The 26,531-nt window shown below is 38.1% G+C and overlaps 1 protein-coding gene across 2 annotated transcripts in view; it reads right to left on the bottom strand.

Annotated features, from left to right (window-relative positions):
* Positions 1 to 233: 233 nt before the first annotated feature.
* Positions 234 to 26,531, bottom strand: part of qrich1 (glutamine rich 1) — a 37,676-nt gene continuing 11,378 nt past the window's right edge. The window contains exons 2-11 of one of the 2 annotated variants that reach the window (XM_003217846.4): positions 22,496 to 22,828; positions 16,582 to 17,595; positions 7,377 to 7,554; positions 6,515 to 6,669; positions 4,891 to 5,005; positions 4,193 to 4,301; positions 3,109 to 3,260; positions 2,085 to 2,175; positions 1,571 to 1,745; positions 234 to 570 (exon numbers count right to left, since the gene is read on the bottom strand). In XM_003217846.4, coding sequence (XP_003217894.1) covers positions 538 to 570; positions 1,571 to 1,745; positions 2,085 to 2,175; positions 3,109 to 3,260; positions 4,193 to 4,301; positions 4,891 to 5,005; positions 6,515 to 6,669; positions 7,377 to 7,554; positions 16,582 to 17,595; positions 22,496 to 22,807 — 2,334 coding nt within the window. In that variant the 5' untranslated portion in view covers positions 22,808 to 22,828 and the 3' untranslated portion in view covers positions 234 to 537. Of the gene's footprint in view, positions 571 to 809; positions 1,746 to 2,084; positions 2,176 to 3,108; positions 3,261 to 4,192; positions 4,302 to 4,890; positions 5,006 to 6,514; positions 6,670 to 7,376; positions 7,555 to 16,581; positions 17,596 to 22,495; positions 22,829 to 26,531 lie in introns of those variants that run through there. The other variant, XM_008105445.3, reaches the window with a different exon arrangement.

Below are 26,531 nucleotides of genomic sequence, written 5' to 3'. Positions count from 1 at the left end.
TTGCCTGTTTCCTACCATATGCTCATATATAGCACTGGCTACACTTCACTCTACTCTGCCATGGATAAGAAATATTCCAACACTGATAACCGACAAGATCAAGGACCAAACTGAAGGGAATGACCTGGTTTGTGCCTAATGATTCTGATACTACTGTAGGACTCTAGTCCCAAAAGAGGAGCAAGTTCTAGCAGTAACAACAGGAGTCTGTGATAAATGAAAACTGCAAATAGTTTGAGCTGTTCAATGACATATTATTCAAAGAATGTAAAATAAAACCGTCTTCCATGAGCCAAATGTAGATGTAAAATACAAGGGATTACACACTCCCCACTTCTCAGCTCTCTTCCCAGGTTCACCAATATAACCAAGTGTTGCCAAGTCGATGAAGTTGGGATCCTCCCAAATGTACTTAGCCAATCTAGGATTAAAACCAGTTCCCAGTGGTCAAGGATAACACCGAATCCAGATGAAAAGGGGACAGAATGAGCTATAGGAAAACATGCCCTCTAAATCCTGGATTCATTTGTATATCTGCTACAGGTTTGAATTTTCCAGGAGGTTGTATGCCTGAAAAAGAAGGAATAAATGTCACCTTCACCCCAAGGTCATTTCATCCAAAATTGTTCTGCAAGCAAAATTACTATGGAAGCCATAAGCCAATACCAAAAGATTTCTAAAGGGAATTCCTTGCTATTGGCTTATGGCTTCCATAGGGTCTCTTCATCAGTGGGATGGTCACCCCCTACCATACAACTAATCTTTTTCTGCAAAATTTCTCATAAATAAAGACACGTTGTTCAATAGCATGTTGAAAAGACGTGCTCGTCATTCTTAATAAACAACTAGCGTAAGAATACATAAGAGAAACAGGGTGGTATCTTTATATGATACACAAGTGTATGTTACAAGAATTCCATCAGGCACAGGAGCCTCAAAGTTTTAAGGCCTCAACATCAGGCCAAAAAAGAAAGAAAAAAAAAGACTGAAAGAGGGAGATTGAGAGAAAGAAAGAGAACGGACTGTGGTAGCTTGTACTTAACATCTAAAAATGTCACTTTTAAGAAATCAATTTTCTTCTTTTTCTTCTTATAAATCATAATTGCAGGACAGTCTTCTCTCCCTTCCAAGACATGTCAGTGTGAGCACAAGGAAACTGCAAACTGCTTCTCTATCGATCATTTTCTGCTCTTTCCAAGTGCATGAGCGCCAAAGTAGTGGCCGCACAAGGCCAAGTCTCTCAGTTAAATTTGTTTTTCTCCCCTCACATCATAAAAAACCCAAAGTCAACCTACGGCACCTCACAGCTCCCAGAGAGAGAACACAGCCCTCAATGTGTCCAGAAGGACGGTGCATTTGGGCCAGATATACAATGGGAAAGGTTCTCTTTTGAAACAGAGGAAGCTTAAAAAGGCTTCCTAACTACACCCATTAAAAAAAAAACTTAGGCATCTCCTTTAGTGTAAAAGGCTGTACAACTGATCCTGGCCTCACGACCTACCCTCCCACCCTACCCCACTGCACCCATTTTATGAGCTGGCAAGGGATGCCCTTAGTGCATGGTGCTGACATTTGCCACAGCAATCGCTTCCTGAATCTCTCGTATCACCAGAATCCGGGTGAGCATCTGCTCCATTTGCTCGCGGCTGATTGGCTGGATGGAATACCAAATTGGGCTGTTGGGAGCCACCACGGGTTCGGGGGTCAAATAGAAGGTGTCATTCCGGCCTTTCACACTCTGGGGACTGTGGAGAAAGAGAAAGAGGGAGAGAGAGAGAGACTGAACATCAAGCAATTACTCTAAATGGCTATCAATATTATCCTAACCCAGGAGTTTGAGTTTTAATTTTAATAACATTTAAGCTGGCTATGTATGCAACAAGCAAATAAATTGGATGGAATTTCCATTTTTTAGTCAGCAGTGACATCCAGTAGATCACACCTCCATCCTAAACTCCAAGTAGGAATGTAGCTAGATGACCTTATAGTAAGATGCATATTAAAGCAATTTAAAATCGAGCACACTCCCACAACCCATTCCATGATATTTTGTGGCTTTCAAGGACAAGGACATAAACACTCACCATTTGAAGAGGTAGAAGTCATAGAGCTTTATAGGACACCTTAAAGGGTTCTCAGGGTTCTCAGTCTGTTCTGCATACATGTCATCCGTAACTGCAAGTTAATCCAAATAACAGAAGCCTGTCAGATACTTTACATGGGAAACAAATAACAATAAAGCAAGCCTGCACAACATGCGGCCCTCCAGGTGCTTTGACATCTAACTCCCAGAAGCCTTAGCCAGCTTGTTCAATGGTCAGGAATTCTTGGGGCCAAAATCCAAAACACCTGATAGGTCGCAGGTTGTGAACGCTTGCAATACAGCATAATATCAATCTCTTTCTTGTGACTGATGAACCATCTTTACAGGGATTTTAAAATATTTTTTTCTGGTGGAATTAGGAGTTCTTGTGAATAGCCAAATACAAAAACTTTCTGTCTGACAAAGTAGTCTAAGTACATACTCTGTAAAAATCAAATCCAAAATGGGAATAGTTGGAAGAGTTGAAGGTCAAAGGCGAGTTCTGCTGTCCAAACCACATTTATGGTAAAGGAAAGTAAATTGGCATTGAAAAAGGATCTCTGGTGCAAGGAGGAAGAAAGCAGACAAAACTCTCAATGTCACTTCAGAGTCTCACAAATTTGATTCATATTGTTGATCCTATCATCTTAGAGAAGTAAGTTTGACACATCCAGTCAAACATCCACATACATAAAAATTAGAGGAAAAGGTACAATCAAAATATCTGCAGAGAAAAAAAAGAAATTTATCTGCAGAACATAAAGGAGCAGCATCACTATAAAATAACTCAGTGATAAATTCTGTTCACTCTCATGAAAGTACTGTATTTAAAGTTTTACTCTGAACTATTCTGAGGAAGCTTTACATAACAATGTAATATAAATATGGAAAATAATAAAATAAAATGCTATTTTACACATATCATAAAATCCCATTTCTCTCCTTTTTCATCTTGCATCTTCTAAGCAGCACTGCAGAATAAATATGATTAGCCATTAGAACCAAAATTAAGTTTTAAGTTCTACCTTTCTGGCCAGCCTGGTGTATACCAAGTGCCTTCAGATACCGGATGCTTGTACTCTTATCCTTGGGATTGGAAGGGTTCTTCTTAGTCTGCCTCAAGACTTTTGAAAAGGCCAACTTCATGTGCTGGTCCACTGTTTTTAACAGAAAGTATCTGCACAAGAAGAGAGAAGATGCACATTAAAATATATTTGAAAACCCATTTCTCATACTGAGAGAAGTACCCAATTTGCATCTAAAAGGACATAAATGAGAGTCATAAAATTTAATATTTAATGGCAGGTCACCACAATCAAGAAAACAGGTGTGTTTACTTCCAGCAAACTAATGACGTTATGGTAACTTCACAGCAAAGCCACATACAGTCTACTTCAATTGACATAAGGTAGTGTAAACAAAGAAGAGGTTTTGGCAAATTTATAAAATGCAGCACTTAGCTGTACTAGCCAAAATGGCATTTCCTTGTTCCCAGACAGACTCCCTGCAAAATCCAATACTGGGGGAATTAGCTAGGCTCTGTTTGTGGCTCTTTCTTTCCTTCTTTCCTCACTTTCCCTCATACATTTCTGCTTCTTCTTCCTTTTTCTTGGCTTTCTTTTCCTTCCTTTCCTTTTTCTTTCTCCTTCCTTCCTTCCCCTCATACACTTAGCAAATGCCAGTCCACTTTGTCTCTCTCCCCCCCCCCCCCCCCAGTCATATGACAGAGGGTCACTTACCCAATCACAGCCAATCCACTTTGTTCCTTTTCTTTCCCTTCACTCTGGGCCCGAAATGGATGGGGACATTTTTAGTTCATACCCCTTAATTATTTGAAGCTGTATAATGAAGGGTATGTGCGCGTACAAACCAACCACTGACAAACCAACAGACATACTTTTACTTATATATAGGTTTCTGAGTACTTGCAACTCAGTAACTCTAGATACATTCTGATCTGATCTATTAAAGTATCTCCTGTCCGCTAGTTTGTCTTTACCCTCCCTCTACGTCCCCACATCAAAATCCACAATTCATTAAAATAGGATTCTACTTATTTTAAAGCAATCACTACAATGTTGGCAACAAAATTGGTATAGCAGTACATACTTTGTGTTGAAAAACATAAGAGTAGTGAGCAAGGTGGCAGGGGAGTGAGCACCCAGTTGCTTGCATTCCCACAACATCTCTTCAGTTACGTGGCTCGGAAGAACATAGCCTGAAAAGACAGGATGACAGCGTCACCAAAAGCATGGAAACCAAGCAACATTTCCACCCCCCAGAGTTGCCAGATAAAAGACATAATTCGTGATAGAGCCATTACAACCATAAAGTTGCATTTACATCAAATTTAGTGAACTGTTTTGTCATTCTGTTAAATAAAGGTGCAAATAAAGGATACCACCCTGAATACCATTTTGTATCTCTCCAAAAGTCCCCTAAGCTCTTTTGTCTTTTTATCTTTTTTAAAAAATATAAAAAATGTGATCCCAAAATGAAAAACCAAAGTCAAAAGGAATGGCTTTTCTATATGCCACATACTGCAACCACCTCAATCTCTTGAAAGTCTGGGGTGTAAACCAAGATTTTTAAAGGGCAGCGTGCAAGTAAAATGTGGTCAATTTCAGGGCTGATTTTCATCTGAAAATGAGGAGCATTGCACTATTAGGATGAATGTTTGGCAAAATCTGTCTAGCAGTTGTCTACCCAGTATGAAACCTTTTAAAAAAAACAGAATGGCGTACACAAATAATTAAAGTGCTTCATATTATTTCTCTACAATTACTATAAACTGAGGAATCTCTTACCAAGAGGAGTGACTCGGGGCTGGACATCCTTGAGAACTTCATGTAACCACTCAGTGAACCGTATATAATAGAGATCAGAGAAGATGTCATCAACTCGTCCATTTTCAAATAGATACTGAAAAAACACAGTAACACGGGTGAGAGCAAACTTTTTCCACAAGACTAATTCTTAAAATGAAACTTCTAAAATAGTAATCAAGTTATTCATGTTTTAAAGATGGACACCTGAAACATGGAGACTAAATCTCCCTTGTTAACAGTATATTTTAAGAAGGATCTTAAAGGAAAGAACAGTGGCTTTTGTAGTTGTTAAATGCTTTCAAGTCAACTCCAACATGGTGATCCTTATTGAGAGTTTTCTTGATAAGTTACCCAGAGGAAGCTTGTTTTTGCTTTGCTCTGAGGCTGAGAAAGTTTGGCTTAGCCAAGGACACCCAGTTGTTTCCACAGTTGAGCTAGAATTTGAATTCTGAATTCCCAAACTCATAGAACAACACTCAAACAATTACTCAACACTAGCTCTGGACAGTGACAAACACAAAATCTATTTATGTCATTATTTTATAGTTTGACAGCTACTCATGACAATATTGCAATGTGCAATAGGAGTTAAAGTGATATGGCTGTGTACATAAACTTAATGGCTAAAAGTCATTTATTGTTTGGAACTATCCCTACAGGATACTGGCCTCTTTGAACTAGACATGACTTTGCTTACTATACACAAATCTGAGGCCCCTTCCACACAGCTGTATAAAATACCACATTTAACTGGATCATATGGCATCGTGGACTCAGATACGCTAGTTCATAACAGATATTGTGGATTATTTGCCTTGATATTCTGAGTTATATGGCTGTGTAGAAGGGCCCTGAATAACTAACTTTTCAACTGTTTACTCTTTAGCATGGAATGTGTTCATAATTTTGGATGTTAAATTTCAAAAATATGTTAAATAGTACAAACTAACCAATGGAACACTTCTTAGTGCAAAACCAGTGCACATGTTTAGGTTTCAAATAAAAATAGCATTTATTTAAATTTCCTCCCAAATTTCCTTTTCCCCTTTCATGGCATCCTGTAGTATTGCTTTTGAGGCAATCCCAAGGACTATGGTAAGGAGATGAACAAAATTTCAATTGTACTAGACGTAAAAGCCCAGTGCAACACATTATAATTAGGGCACAGAATCAATTGCAGTTTGAAACAAGCTATTTGTTAAAATGGAAGTATATTGGCATTTCACAAGTGCATTCATGGTTATGTACTTTTAAAAGCATGATGCATTATGTATTTCTTTATATATATTTCATGCAAACTATTTTATATGTAACTGAAGTCTTAGGTTGGGATACATGGGCCTAAGATGATTTATTCAGCCTATACCTTTAGTTCACTTATTAAACTAAAGCAGACTGAGCATGAGTGCTAAATATATGAGTACATTTTGTAATATGGTCTTTGAACATAAAGTCATTCTCATACAAAATAAGAAAAAGTTCATTATTGAAAAGAAATGAATTTCTCTCCCAAGCATGTACAAGAATTGCCCTAATCACAATAAAAACACTGCCCTACAGTTTTTGAGCACTGGTTACAGAAAGAATTTTCATGACATCGTACCTTCTGAATACACAGGAAGATATAGTACAAAACATCTGGATCATATGGCTCGCCTTCACTATTACGAGCTTCACGACTCATTAAGCACAGTCCATAATTCAGTTCTGCTACAGCTGATGATATGAGATCTTCCTGGAATCTCAACAGCTGACGTCCTGCAAACCACAACAAAAAAGCCCATTAACTGATGTTCTTCAGAAGGCTATTTCTAGACCTGATCGTCCTTCCTTTAGTGTCTCCCCCAAAAAAACTACCTGACATTTTCAAGAACAAATTTCACCCAGCACCCAGTATTTTTACATAATATCCTAAAATATTTACTCAAAACAAAGTTTTGACATTAAGATTTAATTTTTAATAAACCTAAAACCCTGGTACACTAAATACTACCCAGGTGAGCCTTCCTTCAACAAGGAAGGGAAAAGATGTGAAAAAATGAATTGTACAAACAAATAACTTTAGAGTCTTGTGTAAGTGACTCTAGCATGTTGTATAACTCTAGTAATGTGTCAATAAATGAAAAAAATTCAGAGACCGGAAAACCCAGAAAATGAGTAAGCTTATTTTTTCAAATAATCCAAGATTGATTTTTAACATGAAAACACAATAAAAATGGGGAAACAGTATCAAAATAATTAAAATTAATTCAACCGAACAACTAAAAACAAAACCACCAAAAGGGGGAGGCAGTTCAATACTCAACAGAACATTTGGAGCATGAGATGCCTGAAGGGAGAGGTTAACATTCAATAACCAATTCTAGATTCATGGAATGTAATAACCTTCCATAGTCAGGAGAGCAAAGAAAAATTACTTTGGTTTGAAAAGGCAAAGCAGTATGTCTTCTGCCCGAAGAACTTACTGCCAATAGGTGCAAGCCTGTTCTGAGACTCCTTTTCCAGCTCTGCATTTTTAGTCTGTGCCCAGCTCTTCCATACTTCTAGCCCTTCTTCTGGCTTCAGGGACTGTGGAAGGAGGAGTTCAGGTGAAGGCTGAGGCTGCGGCTGCTGCTCCACTTCAGCAACCTGGACAGTTTGAGCCTATGGAAGAAAGTCATTTTCATTCATTTAAGTCGGCAAAAATCAAAGGTTTTTTTCTAATTGAATACCATCAGTGTAAGTTCAACCACAATTCAAAGCTATTCTACCACACATATAGTTAATTAGCAGGATTATACTATTTTGATTTATGGACTGCATTTTGATCAAATGTTGCTTCAGGAAACTTACAAAAAGCTTCAACACATGCACACATGTGAGTGTGTGCATACAACATAACCATCTTCATGGGAAAAGAGTAATGCTCAGGTTTAAATCTGAACATTATTCTTTATGTAAACCTGGATGACAGAAGATAGATGAAAATCTACCAGCAGATCTATGCACGCTTTACAATACAGTAACTCAACTGTTTTAACATTAAAAGCAACAATATTATCTCTCAGTGCTGTTAAGCTGAAGACTGGCTGAGTAACAAGGGTTTTTTCCTTGTGTGTTTGTTTTGATTTATGAAAGATCTGTAAGCTCCATTCCGTTCCTGTATTATAAACTAATTTCTGTGGTTATATTTTGTTAATTGTAATTGCACATATTTTGCACCTGGACTATTAGTAAATCTTGAGGTGCTAGGAAAAATACCAAACAAAACCAATATTGATCCTTGAGGTATGAAGTCTAGCCACTTCTTAATTTATACTTTTTTAAAAAACCAATTCACCAAATGCAACCTGCCATTTCATATTCTTTATGAGCAAATACCAGAAAGTAAATACGAAGGTGCAAGTGTAAAGCTGTTTAGCCTGGGTGGATTCACATACATTTCTGTTAATCTGGGGACCAACAAGAACAAAAACAGAGCAACACTTTGAAAGAGGCAACACCTCTCGGCATAGCTACATACTGCTACTTCAAAACTCTTTTCAAAATTGAACAGGAAAATCCCACTGGGGGAGGGCTTTCCTCTTTGCTTTGGAAAAGATGCAAGAGTCACATCTCTGAGAGATGAACAAAGTATCCTTTTGAAGATGGCAGCAGAAATTCATGCTTCTACTAAGCTACTGTATGAATTTGTCAGTTTGCTGCAACAACATTATTCGTCCTCAGTTCAAACCTAGCAAGTTACTTTAACAAACCACAGGATTTTTGCCATGTGATGACGTGAAAAGCATTAACATGCCTTCTTCTTTCTCCTTGCTACTAACTACAGACAAAGCTTCCTTGTTTCTTTGTTTTCTGTGATATTCTGCTAATCCTCATTTACAATCCTGATTTATAGTTCACTTTTAAACTAGTTTCTCAGTTCAACTATCATAGGAAAGAGGCGTGAGATTTCAGTGCCTCTCATTTTGAGGGCTTGGGTATTTAAGGTTTTGCTTGGTTAGAGTGAGAGAAAATAAGGTGTATATCTACACACAACCAATCAAATACCAATCTGCATCCATTTAGGAAACTACATGAGGCTCTACAATGATGCAGAATCAAAGATCTGCTCCAAATGGTGACTTCTGGAGAGAGCAGATTTGTTTCCTTCCTGGAATGGGTTATTACTTTCCAGAGACATTTTCAAATTCATACTTTTATTTGCTGGAGGAAGTGAACATATTGTAAAAAAAAGTTTGCAAGTTTTTAATGTGTTTTATCTGTATAGGATGGAAGGGAATACAGTAAACATGCAAATTAAAACATTGTTTTCTCACTAGCTCTACCCAATGAGATTGTTTTGCTTTCTCAGCAGGCCTGTCATGGTTAGGAAGACTTGTTAAGTCATTAAGATACGCATATCTGTGTATGGGTAGGGGGGATAACAACCTGAATTGAAAACATTATATAAACAAATTAGTCTAATGATTACATAATAAATAGTAGCTACTTATTTTTCATTCTCTTTCTTATACAATCATACCTCCACATTTGCAGATTTGATTATTCACAGATTTGATTTAAAATATTATCTCTAGGAATCTCCAGGTCCTGCAGTATGACTTTATAGTTAACTTCCTCCAGACATGTTGGAGGACCTAAAGATTTCTAGAGTGAACACCCCTCTAGGAATCTCTAGGTCCTCCAATGTGATTCTATAGTCAGCTTCCAGTAGACATTGACCATAAGAGTCATGCTGGAAAACATAGAAATCCCTAGACAAATATTCTCTCAGGTTAAAAAAGGCAATTTATTTATTTGTGTGTTTTACATTCACAAGGGTACTGTGCCTCTAACCCCAGTGAATGTAGAGAGCTCACTATACACTTTATAAATGCTCAACTCCTTAAAAATATACTACACACATTTATATGTTTTGTGACTTGATATGTAGTTCTGTGTGCAATAATGTGTGTGAACTACTGAGCCTGCACATATATTGTTATTCTGTACTACTCTGGATTATGGTATTGAAAGCGAACATCTCATATCAACTACCTTCTTAAGTTAAAATTCCATTTTCTGAGGGATTTTTTTGTTTGTTTTCTTTTAAACAAGCAACTCTCCACTGTAAACAAGAGCAAAAGATCAAACTTGTTGTTGCATATGAGCATACTGTTCATTGTTGAGAGCAGCCTGTTATGTTTGAACAAGGGCAATATACGGCAGCAATTTAAGAACCAATGTAATTAATTTCCCTTAGTAAGTAGAAATAACAAGATCTGAAAAGTCTCATACTGGGGAAAACTAAATACTAATTGTTCTAGAAAATGCAAATGTTTATAGTCATCACCATCTCTCTGCCAATAGCTGAAGGGAAAACTTTTCAGTAATAAAGACTTTCATATAAAATTTAAAAACCTTGTGCCAAAGTCTAGGTTACTATGAAAGTGTTTCACAAAGGGATTATTTGGTTTCTTATGAACAAGTAGTACAGCAATTTAAGTCCACAACTGTAGCCCTTTTCTAATACTTAGGACAAGGACAGTAACAGGAAAACAAAGTTCTAAATATGTTTAATGTAGTAACATAATACTACAAGGATAAATTAGAATTATTGCACTATCCCTGGCCCAGCCCTTTTATAGTTGGCGACAATCATTGTAATCCTGGCAATTGGTTTGTTGAATCTTTTACTGATGGAGCTACAATGAAATGGGTTTTTTAGTATTTATTTTTACTTTGAGTGTGTTTTAACAGGTTTGTGGTGTTTTAGGATGATATTTTGGTTGTTTTAAGTTTTTTAAGTTTTTAGGTTTATTATAATGTTGAATGTGTTTATTTTGATGTATTGTTTGTACAGTTTTCTTTCTGGCAATTGAATGTTTTGCCTTCATGTTGGAAACCGCCCTGAATCCCTTTAGGGAGATAGAACGATATACAAATAAAGTTTATTATTTTTTTATTATTACAGGAAAGCTGTAATTTCTTAGTTTGATCATTAACAGCTCTCTTGGCTGTCAGATATTTTCACTAAGCAAAAAACTGCATGTTTAACATACTAGATACACTATATGACAAGAATGGACTATATACAGGCTCCTTGACAGGCATCTCTAAACATATATCTAGGTTTTGCAATCAACCTTTTTGCAATACTTTGTATCTGCTCACTGTTTTAGGGCTGTGCACATTTTAAAAAAAGAGGATGAACCCTATGTCCGAAACTGCAAGGAAACAGGTTTGTGAGGACCTCTACAGAACTGCAAAACATTTGTATGGAAAATTAGTCTTGGGCCACATTTTCCCCATCGATGATCTTTTTTAGCCGTGGAGCCTTTCTGAAGCAAAAGTTTCTCGTGGAGCCCCAGTAAATGTTTATATATTGTATTATATTATATATATTAGGCATAGGCAAACTTTTTGACACATTGTGTTTTAAAATTTGAGATGGTCCGGACCAGTGACAGATGGATTGAGAGCATTTGTGTGAAGTATTTGAAAAAAAAATGAACAAATTCCTATGTATATTGCACATATCTAGTTCGAAATGCAAAAAAAAGAAAAAAAGAAAAAAGAAAAAAAAGAAAAGAAAGAACAATACAATATTTAAAATGGAGAATAATTTTAAGCAACAAAAACGTAACAGTATTTCAGTGGAAGACCCCAGTCCAGCCAGTCCAACCCCCTTCTGCCATGCAGGAAAATTGCAATCAAAGAACCCCCAACAGATGGCCACCCAGTCTTTGTAGTAATAAGAATAGGAGCAACCCCAGGGGGGTTTAGGGGTGAGGGAGGCAGGGGAGGGGAGAAGCAGGAAAGAAGAGGGAAAGCTTGAAGGAGAAGGAGGGTGGAACAGGAGGAAGGCTCCACAAAGTACACTTTGAGAACCACTTATCTAGATATTTGCCAAACATTTCAGATCACATTTATAGCATGAAGGAGGTCTCTGAAAAATCTTACTAAAATACACAATTTTTTAAATTTACAACGAAACACTTCAGTTCAGCAAGAGCTTCCTTACCTGGCTGGAAAGCAAGGAGTTAAAATATGATTTTATGAGGATTCAAAAAAATGTTTACATAGCAGATCAATGCACTGACATAAATTTTCATTAAAAAAAACACCAACCCTAAAAGACTGGGCCATCTTATCCATGGTCAATGTGAGTACTGCACCCTAACTCTAATAAAAGAAACCATCATCTTCTCTGAGCAGAGTAACAAAAGGCAAGAGCTTAGTCTGTCCCAGGAGAACCTGAAAGATGCCCTTCTATTTTCTCAGTTGTGATGCTACTTCTGGCCTTTCTGAATGCCTGGGTGGGGGAATGGTGAAAGTGGCCGGGAGCAGTTGGCCCCTTGATGCAGCATTGGTGCTTTCCCCTCACTGTAGAATGACTGACATATCCATGGGTCATCTCAAAATCCATTTTGCCTGATACCTCCTCTTTTGACTTATACATGACTATATACAGTATAAGCCTGGGGAACAGTTGACAGTGAAAAAAGATTGTTTTTCCATACATTTGCAATGAAAGCAAATGTATGGAGAAACAATCAGAACAACAGCAGCACCCTATTTTCCAAATGTATGTAAGATTTCAAAATAGCTGCTCACCCTGTGGCAAGTACTATTTGTTTGGACACTGCCAAAGATGCTTTAGTGAATGTATTTTTATTGCTTCAGATGTATGTACCACAAACTATATGGGTACATACATATTTTTTTTAGTGTTGGACTATAACTCTGAAGACCAAGGTTTGAATCTCTGCTTTGTTCTGGAAACTCAGTGGATAGCCATGAGCAAATCACAATCTGAGCCTCAAAGGAAGGCAAACACTTCTATGCCAAAAAACAAAACCTTAAGGAAACAAAAACCTATTAATTTGGAAATGATTTGAAAGTACATATGCTCCTCCTCCAGGCTAGACGTTACTGCAGTTGTTGCAACTTGACTTATGGTGGTCCTATGAATGAGAGAACTTCATGATCTAATCACAAATCTGTTTTTCACTGGATGCATCAGTAACCATGATCCTTTAAAGAAAACCCTTCAGTTATAATCTGACTACAAGAATTAAAAACCAGTACAACTGGTGCATGCTTCAATGCAAGATAATTCAAAAGCATCCCACAGTAGCCAATAGGAGCTGTTGACACAGGAGAAACTGCATTTCAAAATTGCTGCAAATGTGTAAGAAGTCAATCTTAAAATTGAAAGAAATTGAGGTCAAAAGCTGAAACTATACTTACCAAGCAGTTGCCTTACATAATATATAAGAGGTATTAAAAATACCAATGTGATAGAAACACAGGTCCCCCACAGTCTTTTATAGCCTGGCAGAAGTGTTGGCTACAATTCTGCCATTACCTCATCCCTAACTTCAAGATGCTGCAGAGAAGCCAATTTCAATGCAGCAAACCTAATGATATGGTGCTATTTGGCTCTAGCAGAGGTGGTAAACATTCAAGATTCTCAAAAGCCTGCAAGCCAGCTTCTGTTACTTGAGCTTCATACAGATTTACAAATTTTGTAACACTAGCAAGATGCAGGGCCCAGAGGGCAAAACTCTACAGAGCTGAGAAATCCTGCGTGCTAGAAAATAAGTAATTTGTAAGCAGTCTTACAAATACCACCATTAACAGAATGAATAGTAATTTTCAGGATACTCTTTTTAAAAATCTATCAGTGAAATGTCTGTCACAGACATTCATTAACAAAAAGATGTCGCAACAACTATGATAAACCATTCTGATAATATGACTTGACTGCCTGCTTTCAGGTGTTCTGGAAAAGGAAAAAAACATAGGAACAGCAAACAATGGGATCACTAATTCCCAAAATGCATTTTTATATTAAATTGAATTGAGTAACTTCAACATCATAATTTAAGCTACTTGGACTTTTTAAAAAGTCACTGATGTTTTCATGAAATATCAATTTACACCTACTCAGCTAAAGTAATCATAATCAGAACAGATATGTCCATACTTCTAAGATTACAGACCAAAATCTAACTAAACGTCCTAATAAGAGTAAACCAATTCGAACAATGGGAGCATGGTACACGTACATGGCTGTTGTTTGCCTTCATGACATTGCCGACTTATGATGTCCCTAAAACAAACGTATCATGGAGTTTTCTTGGCAACATTTGTTAGGCTTCGTCTTCCTCTGAGGGTGAAATATTGCCCTTACACCAAAGTCATCCAGTGGGTGTTCATGGTCAAGCAGGGTTTCAAACCTTGTTCTCCAGAGTCATAGTCGAACATTCAAATCACTACATAATGCAGAGTCTCTTTTTATGCTATATAAATCAGCTTCACCTATACGTTTTGGGATCAAAATTATGGATTTTGATATGACCTATGGTTAAGAAGAGGGAGAGTTAGGGAGAGAGGAAGCACCAGACCTGCCCTAGGGGGCCAGTCCCATCAGCAAATTCTTCCTTTTGCCTAACATCTCTCCCTTTCTCCCCATTTTATGGACTTTACATGTCTGTTCAGTTCGTTCTCTCTCACATACAAACATACAAGATATGTATGTGTGTGTGTATATATCTATACACATACACACACAACACACCCCTATAGTTATATATGTACTGAAGGTAAAAGAATAGAGGCTTCATGTGTGCAGTACAGTGCATCAAGGGATAGATGGAATTGGGGGAGAAGAGGGAAGTGGGAATTAGGTGCAGATACTATGGGGCATAAAGAAAAGAGGAAGAACAACTTCAGAGCTTCTTTCCCTGCTATCTGAGCTGCTTTGTGCAAATTTGCAGAACACAGGGGACAGGAACAGGATGGGTATATGTTAAGGCATACAAACTTATGAAGGAGAGTGGTAAGCCCCAGGGAAATGGGGAGGAACTGAAGAGGAGCCATAAAGGAAGAAGAGGTAAACAAACAAATCGAGAGCCATACAAGTGACTGAGAAAAGGTGAAATGGTAAACTCACTCGCTGGAAATGGCCAGATGGTGCCAGCTATCAGGCAAAGCAAGGTAAGTAGTGGCAGTGAGCAAGAGAGGAAGGAGATTCCCCCTTTAAATTACTGCATCTCGCCTTCTCCATGTCTTTTTACTGAATATAAACAGTCTATGGGCCTTCTGAATGCTGCAACTCCCTCCTAATCAAGGTCAGGCTGGCTTCCACAACTTCAGTTGTTTAAGGCTTAAAAGGATTTTATTTAAATCCAAACAGAAAAACTTGATTTTGTCATTTTAAATACTAAACACAGTTTTACTACACTGCTTCATATAATGTGACTTGAGCATCTACGGATCTGAAGATCTATAAAGAGACTACATGACAGTCTATCAAATCTGAAGGTTACACTCCTGAAGTTAAAAGATAAACATAAACTGATCTTCTGCCCATTCAGAGAACTCTCCTCAAATTCCATTTATTACAACAGTATTCCCAGGAAGAAAATTGTTAAAAGAGAACTGTAAACAAGATTGCAGGTCATCAGAGAAATACAAAAATGTGGCATATTGCCAAGGACTTTGTGTCACAACTCTATTTCCACCTTTTAGAGACACTATTTTACATCTATTTTAATCTTGCAAAACTGAAGCCTGCTTACTTTTCCTCTCTAGATTTGCACATCTGTATCTTACTAAGATATATAAGAGTGGGAATAAAACTATAAAGCTTTTCACACAAACCCAGGTTTAATCTAAGACATAATATCTCTCAGAATTACTATGTAAAATTATACAGAACCGCCGTTTTATAAACCAATAAGATGACTTAAATCTAAAACACTTTATTCTGTCAGGTAACTGAATTAATTTAAAAAATGAAAGTAGAAAGAAAATAAGAAAGCTTTACAGTTTCTCCTAATCACCCCAAGAAAACACTATTTACCTCTTGCAATTATGCAACATTAGTCCATATTCCTAAACAATCCAAATGCAAAAGAAGAGAGCTTATTTTCAAATGAATTATAGGGTGTATTTGAGTGCATGATTATGAACAGGCAGTATGTTTCAAAAAATACTAAGATTTTCTGCAGAATGCTATTTTGCAGTAAATCACCTGTCACCTAATGTCAATACATCAAATGCACACCTCTCTCTACAAAGACACAATATACTGCAAAACATAAATGTATTTGATTCAAAGTAAGTCAAGAAATTTCACATAAAAACAATTCATGTAATTTTGTGCATTTACTGCATATATGGTACTTGTGTACAAGTAAATGCCATGTACAAGTCACAGGCAGATTCTGGGGCCAAAATTATGGTTTTTGATATGACCCATGGATAAGTTAAGGGTCATTACGCTGAGACGGGAAAGTGGCAATGCTACCCCAGCCAGCCCTGGCCAAAACAATTTCTTCACCTAGGCACTCAAAAAGGCCAGAAGTGACACCATAGCAGTGAAAGTAGATGGGGGTCGGTGCTTTGTTTAGTTCTCCCAGGACAGATGAAGCTTCCACCTTTTGGCATTCTATTCAGGTAAAGGAATGGTTCCTTAAGTACAGCATTCACATTGACCCATGGATGTTGATCTAGGTTTTGGGGTTGATTTTTTTTAACCAAAATTCTTGCCTAAACTATCCTATATACTTGTGTAGCTTGGGTGAAATACCTAGACAATTCTATTCTTGGCTTTAAAATGCCTCTTTCACAAAGATCACCACCATGCCTTCTTACAATCCGAACATTTAAATACTTTCATTGGGATAGTCTACTTACAGAGCAAGTAACTTGCAGCTGCTGCTGCTGCTGTTGCTGTCCCTGCTCTTGAGGTGTGGGTTGCTGCTGTTGCGGGTCCCATATATGAACTGTCTGGGCTGTATTCTGGTAGGTCCCTGCCACGGCTTGCACTGCCACTGGAATGTGGATATTGCCATTCATAAACTGTGCTGGGAAAAGGGAATTGGCAAGAGTTTGCACCACTTCCTCATGAGAGTTTTTCACTATTGATGCACCTCCTACCATCTTATCCTTATCATCTTCCAGCTTGACAGTGGCCAAAGCTGTTGGAGAACCACTCACATGGACAGCATTGTAGGCCTCCTGGGGGATAGCAATATGGGTGATGTTTTGCTGCTGGAGATCACCACGTGGCTGTGCAGAGTAAACAGGGATGGTCCAAGTCTCCCCAGTGGGGCTGGTTATGGTCCCAGTGGCACTATAGAGGTGGGCGCTATCCACCGTTAACAAGTCCGGCCTTAAGGAGACATAACTCTGCTGCTGGCCCTGGGGGATAGCCAGGACTGTGGCAACTGGCTGCCCTGAAATAGCATATGACACAGTAATAGGCATATCCACTTTGCGCTTCTTCACTGGCTGGAGAACGCTGGCGGTGCTGATCCTCCGCTCGCCTTCTCGTGGCGAGCCTTGCTGAGGCGGAGGAGGAGAAAGGGCTCCAACTGTCTGGATCTGGATCTGCTGGCCCCCAGCAATAGCCTGTCCTGCCACAAGCTGCGCCTGGATCTGCTGGTGCTGTATATGTTCTTCCTGTATTTCTGCACCCTGGATCTGCTGAGCAGTCTGCACATGCTGTACTTGGATCTGAGCTGCTTGCAACTGAGACGGGCTGGGACTCTGAAGCGCTTGACTCTGTATTGTCTGGGATGTTTGTTGCTGTGGCTGGATCTGCACCTGGACCTGTATTGGCTGTTCTGAGGCTTGGTGAACAGTGAGCTGAGGGGAGAGCTGTTGAGTGGAGACTTGCTGGGGGGACTGTTGAACCTGAACTTGCACCTGGGGGAGAAAAAAAAGGATTTAGTACTTAGCACTCTTGTTCAAATTTCCACACCAGTACCTCTGTGACTAGGCCATAGATTTTATATATCAAAATGTTTCCTTTCTGCTTGGAAGCAAAATAAATAACTACAAGATATTCAAAGAATGACTCAAACCCTACTGCAGGGAAAAAATGTTTAAAAATAAAAAGGAAAAATAAAAGTCCCAATGAATATTGTGCATCTTCTCATCTCTACCGACATAATAATTTATAAACAAGGTTTCATTTTCAACTACTGATTGAATGCAAGATACAAAAGATAGATACTAACATGACAAGGAGCCTCCAATTGTTCTGATGGGATTCTAAAGCTGGCATGGACAAACTTCGGCCCTCCGGGTGTTTTGGACTTCAACTTCCACAATTTCTAACAGACAGCAAGCTATTAGGAATTGTGGGAATGGGAGTTGAAGTCCAAAACACCTGGAGGGCCGAAGTTTGTCCATGCCTATTCTAAAGCACACTTGTGGCAATGCTAGTGAGCTGCAACTCTCATAAACCCTTATTGTGGCTAATCTGTTTAAAGTTGAGTTGCAGTTTAACATCATCTGGAAGGCCAAAAGATACCCACTCATACAGCTATGGCTACATCAAAAAACAACCTAGAAGTGGTTCACACATGCACATTTAGTACTCAAGAGAAGTATCAAGTAAATCAGCATCCATAAGTGAGTCACTGTTAGCCAGACAATATAATTTTCCATTCACCTCAAATAATGTCTTTTTAATGGACATCTTAATTCAGCTGCAACGAATACGAATTTTGAGAATGAACAAGGAAACTGCATATATGCTTATGTATTTAGGGCGGCCTCTGCCTGTTCACTCTTGTGGTACTCATGCTACAGAATTTCATCAGAGAAATGGCAGGCACCTGGTCATGTCAGTTTTTTTAAAAAAAATCTTGCATTCAGTCAACAGCTAAAATGGGCTTAAAAGTTTTTAACTTTGATGATTGTATTAATCAAGTTGGTGTGATATGCTGCAATTTTATCTTTTTATTATGTTTTTAAAACATTTCGAACTTCGTCTACTTTGCGATTTTAATAAAATTTAGTTGTATTTTTAACTTTTTAAAAATAATATTTTAGCTGTACTTTGTTTTAATTTGTTTTAAGAAGGCTTGGAGTCCTGTGTGGGAAGAAAGTTGGCAAATAAAACAAAATATATGAATATAGGACTATTCTTCTTGAAGCCTGTTAAAGCAAACAAATTAAAAACCTCCTCTTGGACTTTATTTTCTTAGGTACCAATTACCTGCCTTGTTTTTGTATTAAGATAACTCCTTCTCTTTGTTTAACGCAGTTTGAAACATACGCCTTCTTTGCCTCAAGCCAAGGTTTTTTATCGTCTGTTTTAATGCTGTGGACTTGCACACAGACATGCAGCTAGAGAAGGCAGTGAAACTGGTTCCTTTTGAAACAGGTGCCAAGTACCAACACATGGTTACCAGCAAATATCACATGAGAACTCTTTTTTTTAAACAAGATCTTGTGCTGCAGAAAAATGAAGGAAATCTAAATATGAACGCCAGTGAAATATGGAAGATTTCCTTTTCAGCTCTTAATTCTTCTTTTCAGCTACATGAGTACCAGCAAAGTGTTGCTTGCATATGGAAGACAGGCTGGTCCCTTCAGAGATTAAAAGAAAAAGCATCTTGTTTTTATTCCAATATAAACACACAGCTATACTTAGGCCAAGATGATATCTTCACCTTATTCTGTGTCACTGCTATTCCTCACCCAACCATGCAATCATTCCAGCAACTCTTTAGCAGTTCACAAATTTTAAGAATCCCCACTATGTTCATTTTTGAAAAAAATATTAAACTAAAGTTTTAGCTTTTAATCAACATGAGACACATACAAAAAGATTTTCTTGGATCATATTTAATTTGGTTCTGAAGAATGGTAAAAATACTAGATACTTTAGGTAATAAGATGGTATTTTAAGTAAATCGGTTACTCCAATGTACACCTCCTCTCAAATATGCACCACTCACTTGTCAGTATACAGAATGACTCCATTGAGGGTGCTACAGGATCTACATATAGATTGCTACTAAAAAACAAGATTGGACCAATTTACATCATATGTGAAGGCACATTCATAATTCTGTAAAATACTGTTGGTATAATAAATCTAGTGGTAATCCTTGTTTCTGTTACATTCGCATTTGCTAAGCTAGGAAGGATCAGACTTGGTTAGTTCTTGGATGGGGGAGCATCAAATAATACCAGGTTATATTTTAGAGGACGAAACTGGCAAAATCGTATCTGAGAATTCCTCGCCTAAGAAAACCATGTGAAATTCATGAAGTTGCCACAAGTAGGCAAGTGGCTTGAAAGCATGTGCAGAAGCACACACACATAATGTAGATTGTTAGAAATAGAATTCAAGCAATGCAGAATAGTTGAAACCAGTCTTATAAATGCTTTTGTCCAAGAATAGCTGTAGTTAAGTAAGTGTCAAGGGCACCCATGTTTGCTGGAGAGGAATCATTTCTCTGATATAAATAAAGCTCTTTGTAAGCAAGTTAACTAAAAGCCCCATCTTAACACCATTTAAGCAACAGAAAATAGCTGTGCATTTTGAATAAAATTCAGAAATATACAGCTATTGTATTTCAGCTCTATTGATACATGTAACATCAAGATACACAACTAAAATTATGAGCTCTGAAATGTAAAAACATTTTTCCCCTAAGCAGAAGCAATGCTTCAAGGTTGTTGTTTTTTAATGGTCAAAAATATATGTGTGTTCCTAAGTGGAAGAATTATTTCATAAGGAAAAGGCCTAACTAATAATTAATTAGTAAACCAAGGTTAAATTGAACTAATAATATGTGGAATTAATATTTCCAACCAGTAGGTATTGGTAAAATCAAGTACTGAAGAAACAATATTACTTTTCTTTCTTTTAAAATAAAGACAAACACCAACATTCAGTTAGTCCAACTAGAATAAGTCCACTGAATCAATAGAAACTCTGGAGATCAACATTTATATACATTCTACTGATTCAACGGGGCTATACTATTTGTACCATCAAATACATTTTATTTATTTTCTTCAAAAGCAGATTCTTAACCCAGAACTAAGGATATCAGCTCCAGTTCTATACATGGTAAGAAATGAAAGCCCAGAAGTAGAATTTGAATTCCACAGGCTGCCAGTGTTAAGAGGGTTCTCAACATTTCATATTCTGCCAGCACTCCTTAAAAAAAAAAGTAACAGCACTGTGACAGCAGACTCAAAGCTTTTCAGGGAAGCCCATGCTGGATAAGTTTACTAAGGAAAGAGGGAGAGACAACAAACATGATTACTGAAGATCTATGTATGATTCTCTTACTCCTTCCAGATATGAACAGGAAGGTTTATGTGCTGCATGGCCACACAAGTGTCGCAACTTTGTTGTTCTTTCTCTTTCCAAAGTAATGCTTATCAGGCCAGTTGATATGAACCAGGTGGTTCAAGAGGTATCTTCTAATGGTACCGATTTTTAAAACTTCATCATAAACTGTGCCAGTAACTTCCTAGCAACTTCAATCAAAAAGCATTGTAGATTATGCCCACTACTAGGGCATTTGCTCTCCAATATCAGCCAGCATGGTTTATAATCATTGAGACAGAAATTTCTTCCATCTGTTGCCATATTGTAAATGACACACTGAAAGGCACTGTGGTACTATTAGCTGATAATTAGTATACTATATATGGCTAGGACTGGGAAAGCTCTGGAACGTTTTCAAGCCATCTGTAACTAAAGCCATGTCATTTACATACACAGATAAACTAGAGATATTATAGAATTTAGTTCATACAACTCTTCCTTCTAATACTTGCCTGTTTTCAGTCAACAGCTAGGTAATACAGATGGATCCATCATGCCTGAGGAGTAACAACTCAAGCAGTGTCACTATTTATCCCATGAACATCACATAGTTCAGAGGTTACAGCAAGCCATTTGTTTACTAATAAATATGTCTATTTATCAGAATAATAGCTATTATTGGTCTTTTTAAAAAGCACCAATAGATGCATGTGAAAATGCAACCTAAATGCTAATACAGTACCACAGAAGAATATAACTGAAAATTCAGGCATACCATACCTCCAAAGGAGCAGGCACAATGTTTAGAAATAATGGCATTTGAAACATAATACAAGTTGGAAATGACAACCTTCTTCAAGCCTTCTCTAGTAATGTTTATCTATGATCCTGTTGCCTACTGTTTGCATATATGTTCTGGTATGCAGTTTCCTTTACTCTATGGTTCCTGAGAAGTTATAAAAAGGCTGCAGACCAAATGCTCTCTCTCCCTTTTGACTATGTGACCTGTTGATAACTGTTTTGTTACAAGAGAGATGCCTTGGCCAGATGGCACAGGGAACCATTTCAAACATATATGAAACTGGACTGATAATGTTTGTATCTGTGAATGCTGAATACATGAAGGTTGTGAAAAAACCAAATATGTTATTTTTTATCAAAGTCTACTTCATTTTGTCTCTTGAGTGCATGATATAAAACAAATTGTTTTATGGGAGAGTATATCTTTTTGGGCAACAAAAAACACTTCAGTTGGCTTTTGTAAATTACTCTGAACATTTATTTAGATTTTATGTCCTGAAACCTGAAATTATGTCCCATTTATAGTAGATACATGGCAATCCATGTTGCTACTCCAGACAATTCAATACTGTCCTTATCCTTGCTTTCTGCATTATTTTGTTTCAGAGATCAAAGGAAGTAAATGTAATGCTAGTCTTTTAAGTTCTTTCAAAACTACATGAGCTTCTGCAAACACTCAAATGAATACAGCAAGCAGTAGTTAGTGCATCATTTTAATATTACCTGAACTTGCTGAGGTTGTTGCACCTGTATTTGCTGTTCTTGCTGGGTTTGCTGCTGGACACTTGTTGTAACGGGACAAGCAAGTTCAAGCAAAGATCCGGCCACTTCTGTGCTATCTGTATAAATACAGTTTCCACCTTGCTGATAAACCATGGTAGTGGTAGCAGCTGTCTGCTGAAATTCCTGCAGTGCTTCAGGGCCTTTGGAGGCAAGGGAGTCCAGGAACTCCTTCATCCTATGTTGGGGGATTGTTCTTGCTTTTACACGGATGTATTCTTCAAAGGAAATGGTGTTCTCCAAGGAATTATTCATATTGCAAGGTCCTCAGGATTCCTTAGAAAATAAAATTAAACAATACATTTATTAACTCCAAGTAGCCAGTAGTCTAAACAATGGCTCATTGCAAATTCCATTATAAATTAATAAAATTATTAATATAAATTATTAAAGGTCATCACATGTAACCACTTAACCTGTTGAAAACACATGTGTAACAAATAACATGCAGCTAGCTGCTAAACTTCCCTTATGTTACTGATCATCTCTCCCATTGCCTTCCAACAAGAATGAACATCAGATGAATAAAACCAAATAAAGCAGTTTGAATGAAATAATAAACTTTGCAACTGATGTGCCAACTGATTTTATTTGTACATCACCTCAGGAGTTGGGAGGTAATGTAGAAATAACTTATATAAGAAATAGCCTTGTTTAAAAACCAAGAAGCATCCTATAAGCTTGGAGACTAAATATTTAAAGTGTTTCTACAATCCCACTAGTCAGCAATTCTATTTTTAGTAAGAAATGTGTCTTTATGAAAAGAAGATTCTTAGTAACAAACCTGATACATCACTCTTCTAACGTCCATGCACACACACTTTAACACAACGTAACAGTGAGAGCTTGTTAAATAAACAGGAGTTGCTACATTCCTTCATAATTTAGTGGTTTTTAAAACCCACATGGAAAATAGTTTGCAAATGATTTTTTTTCATGTCAGGAGCAACTTGAGAAACCGCAAGTCGCTTCTGGTGTGAGAAAATTGACCGTCTGCAAGGACGTTGCACAGGGGACGCCCGGATGTTTGATGTTTTATCATCATATGGGAGGCTTATCTCATGTCCCCACATAGGGAGCTAAAGCTGACAGACAGGAGCTCACCCATTCACTGGACTCGAACCGCTGACCTTTCAGCCGGCAGTCCTGCTGGCACAAGGGTTTAACCCATTGCGCCACCGGGAGAACTGAAAAACTGTTGCTGCTAAGTTGGAATCACTGTTTCAGTAAAGATGCTTATGTACATAGATTTTCCCCCTAAGAGTTGAAGCTCACAATAGAATGCTGTAGAAGCATATAAGGACAACAGGAATTTTACACAAGAATTCAGTGCTCTTATGATTTATTTTCCATTAAACACACACACAGGGTTATCCCTTGAAAGTATGGCATGAGAAGCAAGATTAAAATTACTTAAGGGGCATAGACATCTACCCAATGTTGAATGAATGACTGATCCAACTAGCCCTGTATTGTCAACACTGGCAGTGGCTTTCCAAAGTTTCAAGCAGGACTCCTTCCTTAGTCCTACTTAGAAATCCCTGGTACCCAAGTACTAATCAGACCCCATTTTCCTCAGCTTCCAAAGAGGCTGGATGTATTCATGGTGGCAGTAAGGAGATTGCTGTTCTACATGGCTTCCTGTACCTTCTCATGACAAGCAGAATTATGCACAGGCAGGTTTATCAATCTGCATTACATAAGACTCAGGAATAGTATTTGTTATACATTATACCCAACTTTGGGGAACCCCGGTGGCGAAGTGCGTTAAAACGCTGAGCTGCTGAACTTGCAGACCGAAAGGTCCCAGGTTCAAACCCCGGGAGCGGCGGGAGCGGCCACTGTTAGCCCCAGCTCCTGCCAACCTAGCTGTTCGAAAGCATGCCAATGTGAATAGATCTACAGGTCCCGTTCCGGCGGGAAGATAACGACGCTCCATGCAGTCATGCCGTAGGTGTCTACAGACAATGCCGGCTCTTCGGCTTAGAAATGGAGATGAGCACCAACCCCCAGAGTGAGACATGACTGGACTTAACATCAGGGGAAACCTTTATCTTTACTTATACCCAACTTTGAGCAAACGGGAGACTTTTTAAAAGCTACCTGCCAGCCCTACTACGAAATAAAACTCAAGACATTTAGAAATGAATATTATATTATCTTTTAATTTCTGCTTTTGAGGTTCTGACTTCTATCAGCCCTGCCTCACAAGCCTAAATATGTGTCCAATCCACTAAGAGGTCTTCACATAAACAGTAACTCATTAAAATGATATGCTCCCGTGAAGCCACTGTTTGAGTACTCAAATAATCCAGCTATTTAGCCACTAACCAAAGGGCGTTTTCTTTCCTACTCTTAAGCCTTTTACTAACCCAAAGGTGTTGAGCTGTTGGCAATTTGTAAAACTAACTTGACAATCATTTTTTCTTGTTTCTAGCTAGCACATTGATCTAGGATTAAAATCATGATTTATTTCATCTAAAAGAATTTTCTAGCTCTCCTGCTAGAAAAAAAATCTGACGATACACAGCAAAGATTCAGACAAAAGAGAGGGAACTTTATAACCTTCATCTCTCAGTCATCTAGTTCTCCTAAACTGTATCTCCATATTCTGACCTCTTTCAATTCGTAACTGTCATTCACGTTCATCAAAAAGTTCCAGTGTGTTTGAAAAAAAAGCTCAAAATAAACATGTATGCACAATAGGTTGTTCTTGAAGTATATATTTTGAACCTAGGATTTTTGTTTCGTTATTCAAAGTATGAAACGGAAACAGAATTTATTTTATTTTATTTATAGTATTTATATTCCACCCTTTTTCAACCCGAAGGGGACTCAGGGAGGATCATAATGTACACATACATGGTAAACGTTCAATGACATTAGACATACAGACATAGACAGAGACACAGAGGCAATATATCATTTTTCAGCTTCCGGCTTCATGAGGTTATGCTCGATTCCGGCCACAGGGGGAGCTGCTGCTTCATCTACTGTGACACCAAGCCCTTGATAAAGTACTTCCTAGTTCCGTTGCACGCTGCTGGATGTTTTTATGGTGTCATAAATTAAATTAGCCTAAATTTCCTACTTAACAAATGCAACTGTCTTTCAGGTTGCTTAGGTTAACAATGAGCTAGGCTATTTAATGGTCTGGCACTCAATCCGACACAGGCTGGCTTTGAACTCATGACCTCTCTGTCAGTAGTGATTTATTGTAGCTGGGTACTAACTAGCTGCGCCACAGCCCACCTCAGAAGACTGTTAAGATACAGAATTGGGAGGGGGGGGGGCCTGGCTCGACAGCAATACATGTGAAAAAGATTTTTGGAGTCCTCATGGACAGCAAATTAAACATGAGCCAATAATGTGATGCAGCAGCTTAAAAAGACAATGGGATTTTGGCCTGCATAAACTGGAGTATAGTGTCTAAATCCAGGGAGGTCATGCTACCCCTCTACTCTGCCTTGGTCAGACCATACTGGAATACTGTGTCCAATTCTGGGCACAGCAATTTAAGGGAGATGTTGACAAGCTGGAATGTGTCCAAAGGAGAGTGACTGAAATGATCAAGGGTCTGGAGAACAAGCCCTATGAAGAGTGGCTTAAAGAGCTGGGCATGATTAGCCCGAAGAAGAGAAGGCTGAAAGGAGACATTATGGCCATGTATAAATATATGAGGGGAATTTATAGGGAGGAGGGAGCAAGCGGAACAATGGCTTCAAATTACAGAAAAAGATATTCCACCTGAACATTAGGAATAACTTCCTAACTGTGATAGATGTTCAGCAAGAGAACTCTCTGCCTCGGAGTGTGGTGGAGGCTCCTTCTTTGAAGGCTTTTAAACAGAGGTGGGGTGGCCATCTGTCGAGGGTGCTTTGAATGCGATTTTCCTGCTTCTTGGCAGAGTTGGACTGGATCGCCCACGAGGTCTCTTCCAACTCTATAATTCTATGACTGTATAAAATATGCAACAGTC

The sequence above is a fragment of the Anolis carolinensis genome, chromosome 2 (assembly GCF_035594765.1).
Source record: "Anolis carolinensis isolate JA03-04 chromosome 2, rAnoCar3.1.pri, whole genome shotgun sequence".
Lineage (NCBI taxonomy): Eukaryota > Metazoa > Chordata > Lepidosauria > Squamata > Dactyloidae > Anolis > Anolis carolinensis.
This window is presented reverse-complemented; position numbering and strand designations above follow the sequence as displayed.